General features: G+C 43.5%; 1 protein-coding gene across 3 annotated transcripts; it reads left to right on the top strand.

Annotated features, from left to right (window-relative positions):
• Window positions 1–2718: 2718 nt before the first annotated feature.
• Window positions 2719–8233, top strand: lrrc4bb (leucine rich repeat containing 4Bb). 3 transcript variants are annotated; one of them, XM_039685020.2, is made up of 5 exons: window positions 2719–2964; window positions 3076–3146; window positions 5308–5438; window positions 5572–5842; window positions 6175–8233. In XM_039685020.2, the coding sequence occupies exons 4-5, from the start codon at window positions 5600–5602 to the stop codon at window positions 8095–8097; spliced, it is 2166 nt and encodes a 721-aa protein (XP_039540954.1). In that variant the 5' UTR covers window positions 2719–2964; window positions 3076–3146; window positions 5308–5438; window positions 5572–5599; the 3' UTR covers window positions 8098–8233. The 3 variants fall into 3 exon arrangements, with proteins under 3 accessions (XP_039540954.1, XP_039540953.1, XP_039540955.1); XM_039685019.2 differs by having other exon boundaries at window positions 2826–2964; window positions 5308–5447; XM_039685021.2 differs by lacking the exons at window positions 2719–2964; window positions 3076–3146 and having other exon boundaries at window positions 5341–5431.
• Window positions 8234–8763: the final 530 nt, after the last annotated feature.

Below are 8763 nucleotides of genomic sequence, written 5' to 3' on the forward strand. Positions count from 1 at the left end.
TCTTTAGTTCAATAACAGACTGTTTTTAATTGTGAATCATATATTAGTCTCTCGTTGGTGCCAGAACTGTCCACAAACACTCACGTATACTTCTGATCATGTGTCTGGCCTTTACTAACAATATAATGGGAAAGTTTCGAGTTAGTAACAAACACCAAACCCTTGTAACGTACGGTTATCCTTTGGATCTAAGCATTAAAAGCTATAGCTAAATCCATTACATTACTATTCATAATTATTGCACGGTTACGTTCATGCATTTAAATTTATTTCAAACCAGCACATTTACATTCTCAACAATGCTGGGTTGTTTGAACCCAGATTCGGGTCAAATATGGACAAACCCAAATGTTTGGCTAAAAATGTCATTTCAAATTTTTGCATTTTTAACCCAACATTTGGGTTTGTCCATATTTGACCCAAATTTGCATTTCCAGCTATTTTATTCTTGTGTATTTATTAGGATATAGCAACTGAACTGGGACGCGGCGATATCATTTCCCAACAATAATATCTTAAAGGTTCGTGTTCAGTGAAGATCGAAAACAAGACGTTGTTTAGATTATAATGGTTAATAATATCAATATCATGCATATAAAGTGTCCAGTCCATATGTAGCAGGCGATAGTGTCAGTATTAGTAACAGAAGCACATAGCGTTTCAGTGAGGCAGATACAGAGAACTCATTCACACACAAGCACAGTCCTCCACACACACACACACACACATGCATACATGAAAACCTTTAGTAGGAGGAAACACACAATAATATATGCCACAAGATGTTGACGCACATATGCACTGGAAGAAAAATGAAAGACCGAGGATCGTATGACATTGTGAGGGCGACATCTGCGTTAAAGACATCAGCCAAACTGATGACACAGCTCCGGTTTCAGCTTAAACCAGAGCGAGGGACATAGACGCCGCAAACCGGGGGAGCTGTTTATTGTTTGTTTGTTTATATTTGTGTGTGCGTGCGTCTGTGTGTGTTGTACGGAACCAAGTGAGGTGAGGGAAGGCAGAATATCCACTGCACCACTGTGTGACTGGATTCTTAATGGGAGGGGGGATGGAGAGAGAGAGAGAGAGAGAGAGAGAGGTAGATGGCTTATCATTAAGTCATAATACATACTGGAGGACACTAGTGTGTGGGACGCAGACCGAGTTCAACAGAACCACAGGAGAGCTCAAACAGGGCCGCTAATGTGAACTAACTACCTCCAGCATGTTCAACATGGAGGCCGAGCACCATTACCATTACGCCCGCTGCATCTGGTCAAGACGCCCTGCTTATTCATTTATTCCTTTATACTGGGGGAATCAGCTTTGCTAGCGGTCATCAACATTTACACGGAGCTGCAAAAACACACTAATAAAAACGCAACCTTTTTTTAGACACACTTTAGGCTCACTATATCATTAACTACGGCAGTAAACTTCTAATGACTGCGTATTAATAGTTAGTAAGGTTGTTAAGTTTACGTATCGGATAGGATTAAGAGATGTAGAATATGGCCATGCCGAATAATGCATTAATATGTGCCAATATCCTAGTAAGCAACTTGTTAGTAAGTTAGAAATTGCCTCTGAAACTGAGTTTGCATACATGGACATCAGCGTAAATGTGGGTTTTAGTCCCGCCTGATGCGTTTAGCGCACTAAAATGGCTTTCCTGGCTATATTTTAGAAATAACTTGAACAAATATCGTGCTCTTAAAAATGAAGGCTCTTTATTGGCTTTGAGAACCTTTAAAAAAAAAGAAAATATGTTTTATGTCTATCCACAGGCCTGAAGCTGAAACTAGAAGAACTTGAATGTCTTATTGCTTCGTGGTTATCGTCTCCTCAGGATCTACTGTATCAACAATGGTGACAATTAACAATTTATTTACACCGTTAGAACTTTACCATTCATTCATAACGCTGTAGCTGTATTCTTTAATAATGCACAAGAAATGAAGAAAAACATTTTGTGAACAAAACAATCATTCTGTGAATATGATGATTAATTCACCTAATTTAGTCCATTAAATAGCCAGGTCACCAGTAACGTCAAGGTCACGCCAAATGCATGTACAATGCAATGTTCTGATAGGGTTGCAGACAGCAATGTATAATCATATGCATGATTATAAAGAGAAAACACTTGTCATGCATCTAATAAAACTCTATTTTGGTGCAGTTAGAGTCACATTTGATGTCAAAGTTTTATGACGCCTTCATCCTCAAAAACATGCACAAAACTACACAAGGTACAAGAAAATATGACCCAGATGACATTAAATAATTAACTTGCTGTGAGCAAAAAGACAACAAAATCCTGAAGACATTTTTACACCAGTGTAGTCATTTGTTTAGTCAATATCCTGTTAAGCCCCATTTTGCATATTTTGGGGCTTTTTAACCCATTTCAATGTTTTATTTTCTTTTGCAAGATGCATTTGTGCAGGGTGAACTCTGAAGCAAAAGCAGCTCAGAACCAAATGTCTAAGTAGTAGCAGGCGAGGCATGATCCCAATCCCAGCCGTCCCTGCGGATGAAACAGTGTGTATGCACGGATGTATGGAAACAGGCTAGAGCAGGTGTGTTTTGTGCATGTCTCAGTGGTCGCTGTATTCAGGACCGTGGCTACGGACTTTGCGTAAGATGTTGCGCTGGGTGCAGCATCAGTCCTGTGTGCGGCCACGACGCGCGCGAGCTGCCTGCATACACTTACAAAAATGCGCCAGTAGGTTTGTACGCCTCGTACCCCGGATAATCAAATTACATTCGATTTTTACACTTTACAGCGAGCGATTGCGTCGTTTTTTTCTCTCTCCCAGCGGTGGTATGATCTGTTAACTATATATTCACCGTGTCCGCGCGCACTGACGCGCTCCGGATCTGCGAGAGACACCGAATCAACGGGAGCAAAATCGTTAGAAGAGGATTCGTCGAGTCGGCGCGAGGAGAAAGGAAAAGGTACAATGTACATTTGATCATCATGATGGATGATCTCAAATGCTGTGGAACTGATCAATAGGTTTGGTTATTATTCATGCTGTGGGATTGACGGGAATTGGTTTGATTTAGGTTTCCTCGTGTCCAACATGATTCATTAGAAGAGGATCCGGAGGATGTGATGGATGCATGAGAGGAGAACGGTAAGATCTTTCATTCGGCATTCGTTTCGTTTATTTATTTATTTAGCTAGTCAGTTTATTTACTTCAGTATTTATTCATAGCAACGAATCTGGCCGTTGATTTCGCAGTTGAGTTAATGATGGCTTGGCTTGATTTGCATTTTTCTTTCTCATTATCCGTGAATTACACAGACACCCGTGTGCCATTTTGTTGCGCGTCTTCGAGGCAGCGCGCGCGCGCGCGTGTCGGGGCCTCACTTGTGTATTTCACGCGCGTACGGCGGTCTCCGTTAAGACGCCGCAGTCACTAACGCATTCAGATGCACCGATTTACTCTCACATAAGAGCATCAGACCCACTGCAGTCTCTGGCATGATGGAGTGCGCTGCATCTGATGCCTTATGAAGGTTAATTAATAATCAATATAATGGCTTATGAAAAAGATGTTTAATCCATGCATTTGACTCGTTTTTTGGCCCGTGGCTGGTTTTAACGAAGCCGTAGTGCAAACAGAGCGCCGCCACCCAACCGGATTCCGACATCCAGCATCTGCAAATCAATTTAGCGTTGTCATGGTTACAGTGAAGCTGCACCACCGCACCTGTGACACACACACACACACACACAGTAAAGATGCGCCTGTGGGTGATGATGGACAAAGATGTTAGAGCCATATTAGAACAAAACGATGCATTAAAATTGTATTTTTTTCCAACTTTCTTTGGATTCATTTTAACAATGATGTAGGACGGTGTGTGTGGGTGTGTGTGTGTGTGTGTGTGTGTGTGTGTTTGCATGCACAATCTTACTTTATAATTAATAAACGTGCTCTGTTATCAATTAAAGGTCGTAAACTTTTGAAACAAACCCGACTGGCATTAGCTTCATTACCTCGGCTTTGCTCTGCATGGCGAAATACCCTTAACGGTGCTTTGGCGGCTTCTTCACTGTGCGCATGTGTTCTGCGCATGCCTGCTTTGATGTCAAAATCGATAAAAAAAGTGATCATTTCAAATGTAACGCAAACATGTTTATCTTGTGCCTTGGGTTTGTTGGATGATTTTTGATCGTTTTGAATGAGTGCATGATCTTATTATGTCTCTAATAAATGTGCGAGTTCATGTTTAGCGCCTTAAAACCTGTTGTTTTAGGTAAATGTCACATAGTTTAAAGTGAAAAAGAAAAAGATCGTAACACCTGCATTTTTGCCCATGTTATCTCAATTCCACTTTGCATGTAAATCTTTTCTTTCTTTTTCTGTATCTATTGGTTTCCATTTTGATGTCAGTAATTCATAAACATGGTGGTGTCAAGCTTTTGGTTTAGAGTTCATTTCTGGCCCATCTTACACCTTAAAGCTAAAAGACTTAAAGACTGGTCTGGTTTATGATTTTATATATATATATAAACGAATTAAAAAGTGAGTACAATTCAGAAAAAAACAACATTTAAATAAATATAGGCAGCATTTGCTAACATTTGTTTTTTTCCCACCATTCTGCCAAAGTTTTAATTGTAAAGCTGTTTATACAAACAAATTCTGCTGCTATTGCATTACCGTCATCCAACATTCGTCATTATTCTCTATTTATTCCTTGTAAACATCAGTGTTCAGACATGAGAGTTGTTTACCTCTGGTTGCACACACACATTTCTTTGCACAGTTTGTATAAAATGTCTGTTTTCATTTACATTAGTAAAATGCGAATATGATTGTATATTAATTATTTCTCATTATTCTACTTTTTACTTTTTACAGAACCGCACATTAATAAAGAATGCTAATTTTAATATATAATTTTAGAGCTAGAAATTGTTCTGACCGCACAAACCTGTTGCCTTCAACCAGTCAAATTAAATATTAAACCTCACATTTTTTTCAGTCAAGGCCAGACCAATCCAAGTCTGGGAGGTTGAAAAAGAAAGACTGTGTTATTGCCTACAGCTGTGGCTGTTCAATGTTTAAGTCATAAATGAGAAGGTGAACTGAAATTCTAATTCTGCTTTGACTGGGCTAGAGGTCACAGCATTTAGTTGCACAGGTCACAGTTTTTAGTTGCTGATACTTACCCTCACAGCCTGAGCTATATGAAATACGATAAGCTGTACATATATGCAGTTTTTGACCTCTCTCGTCCTCTCTCTCTCGCTCACATTCCCCGTCCCGTGTTTTTTCTTCCAGTAAGCAAGGCCAATGCTGACTGTGATGATTGTGATGGCAAGCAGAAGACTCCCGTAGCAGCATCCAGGGCTGTTGACAACTGTGTGGATTACACTTTGATGCCACAAGATACCTGATTCCACAAGTTAATCGTAAAAAAAGTTAATTCTCTTTCTTGTTTTGTGGATGTAGTCATTCAAAATACACTTCCATATTTATTACTTTTCCTAAAATTAACATTTAAGAAGTTTTGCGGGTGCTCACTATTTGCCTTGTTTTGTTTAGGAAAGGGGCAGGACATGATTCAGTTGCCATGCAGGCTGCTATCGTAACAGGCCTTTTCAGCCCCTCCCCCCTCATCTGGTTGGTCCAACTGTTGTTGTGGCCACACCTCCTTGGACCTCGCTTGGCTGAAGCCAGTCCCGCCTGCCCCAATCCCTGTAGCTGTTCCAATCAAGCCAGTCGAGTGATCTGTACCAGAAAAGGCTTAAATGAAGTCCCACAGAGTATCTCGTCCAATACGCGATACCTCAACCTCCAGGAGAACTCCATACAGGTAATACCCTAAATATACGTTTCCTTCATGAAAACTGCATGCCGAAATTAGCTACAAATGAAAATGATGGATTTCTCGCAATGAATTGCCGAGCCCTATTGTTCAACATACTACAAGCTATTAGTTAGACCCTTTAATCCTACAACCATCAGGCATTGTAGATCAGTCATCTCCAATCACAGAGTGACAGATGGTCACGCATACGCAAATACTGAAATAGAGCAAAGTAACAAAGATGCAACATTCGTGGGTTCTGCAGAACAGGCTAAAGCTTAACAATATAGATTCAGAAGATGTTGCAACTAACTTCATCCTCTCTTCTTCTTCTGCAGTTGATCAGGTCAGACACCTTCAAGCACCTAAATCATCTGGAGATTTTACAGTTGTCTAAGAACCAGATTCGTCAGATAGAAGTGGGAGCGTTCAATGGCCTTCCCAATCTCATTACCCTGGAGCTTTTTGACAACAGACTCCCACTGGTGCCATCACAGGCATTCGAGTACCTGAGCAAGCTTCGTGAACTCTGGCTGAGGAACAACCCCATAGAGACACTCCCAGCGTACGCCTTCCACCGCGTGCCGTCACTGCGACGGTTAGACCTCGGTGAGTTGCGCAAACTCAGTTTCATCTCGGAGGCCGCATTCGAAGGGTTGCTGAACCTACGTTTCCTGAATCTGGGCATGTGCGGGCTCAAGGACGTACCCAACTTGACGCCTCTCGTGCGGTTAGAGGAACTGGAGCTGTCGGGAAACCAGCTGGGCGTGGTGCGTCCTGGATCGTTCCAAGGCCTGGTGTCCCTACGCAAACTGTGGCTCATGCACTCTCGGATCTCTGTCATTGAGAGGAATGCCTTTGATGACCTCAAGAACCTGGAGGAGCTCAATCTGTCGCATAACTCTCTGCATTCATTGCCACACGATCTCTTCACTCCACTGCAGCAGTTAGAGCGTGTCCATCTGAACCACAACCCTTGGGTTTGCAACTGTGATGTGCTGTGGTTGAGCTGGTGGCTCAAAGAAACCGTACCTGATAACTCCACTTGTTGCGCACGATGCCATGCCCCACCAGGTACTAAGGGCAGGTACATCGGTGACCTTGACCAGAGAGACTTCACCTGCTATGCACCTGTGATTGTGGAGCCACCAACGGACCTGAACGTGACCGAGGGAATGGCGGCGGAGCTAAAATGCCGCAGCGGGACATCCATGACTTCTGTGAATTGGTTGACCCCCAATGGGACCTTGATGACCCATGGAGCGTACAAGGTCCGGATCTCTGTCCTGCATGATGGAACCTTGAATTTCACCAATGTGACCATGCAAGACACCGGACCATACACCTGTATGGTCACCAACTCTGCTGGCAACACCACAGCGACTGCTGTGTTGAACGTCTCAGCTCCTGATCCAGGCAGTGGTTACAGCTACTTCACAACTGTTACTGTCGAAACCGTAGAGACGGGGCAAGAGGGGCACGAATCAGCTCGGCAGTTCGTCAACGAGACCATCATTAGCTTTCCGGGATCGCCGGCCACATCGGCATCAGCAGGTCCCACTAGTTCGATGCTGTCCTCCATGTCACCACGAACTACGCGTGCACCCGATCGCCCGTTCACCGTCTCCATCACAGACGTTGCCAACCTGTCGGGTCTTGAGGACGTAATGAAGACAACCAAGATCATCATAGGCTGCTTTGTGGCCATCACCTTCATGGCGGCCGTGATGCTGGTCGTCTTCTACAAGCTCCGCAAGCAGCACCAACTGCACAAACACCATGGCCCGGCGCGCGCCATTGAGATCATCAACGTCGAAGATGAGATTGGGTCTGCAGGAGCCAGTGGCATCACAGGAGGGAGCACCGTCCACACTGGAGCGGGAACGGGTGGAGGAAGCGGGCAGAGTCCCAGGATCCATGACCCCGAGATCATCACCCTGCCGAGCGTTGGGCAATCGGATCACCTGAACCACTACTACAAAGCGCACCACTTTAACAACAACGTGCTGGGCTTAAACATGGCCACCGGAATGCTCAACAACAAACCCAATCTTACCTCCCAAAATCAGGCTTCGACCATGAAAATAGGGACCGGTGACATCATCCCTGGCTCGACCTCCCCTCCCCTGCCAATGCCCATCCCAATGGCGATGACTTTCCATGGAACTCTGAAAGGCCTTAGTCACGTTCCCAATATGCAGACTGAGCCGCTGTTGCTATCGAATGGCTCCAAGGAGAGCGTTCAGGAGACCCAGATCTGATCACACACACACACACGCGCGCGCAGGAAGGGAAGTAGACTGGTTTTTACGCCAGTGTGACTGTCAAGTCTTTGACATTATGGAACTCCATCCCTTTCCGACAGATTCTATGGAATATTCCGTTCAGTGAACAGAGAGACGGGGTTTTACTGAAGTGGACATGGCGCTATTGAGTACACCTGTGCCAAAGCAAGCGTCTTTTTTGCAGTTCTTTTTGAGTTGTGTCCGCGTATAAAAAATATAGTCTATATTAAAGTAGTGTAATTACTTAAGTGTTGGTTTGCCACAGTCCAGCGACACAGAGTACACACACACCGATGTACAGCAGCAGCTAACAGACCTGTATAAAAGCATACACACATTTACACTCGCCAGAGGTTGACATCATTATTCATTGTACTCACCTCGGTAGGTAGTGTACATGTGTGTGTGTGTGTGTGTGTAAGGGACTGTATTAAGTGAGACTAATTCAGAAATAAAGACTTAAACTGCTGTGATCCAGAATACATGCTCATGTTCACTCTGCTTCTGAATCTAGCACAAGTGAGGATCAGTTCATAAGCTCAGAGATCTGAACTCTGTTTCAGGGTGACACACACATCATACCTAGAGAAGAAGCCTTTCCCTGTGAACAATAAGAGTTACTTGGCTGTTGTCCTCAGCAAA

This window comes from Pimephales promelas, chromosome 22 (assembly GCF_988280905.1).
Source record: "Pimephales promelas chromosome 22, fPimPro1.hap1.1, whole genome shotgun sequence".
Lineage (NCBI taxonomy): Eukaryota > Metazoa > Chordata > Actinopteri > Cypriniformes > Leuciscidae > Pimephales > Pimephales promelas.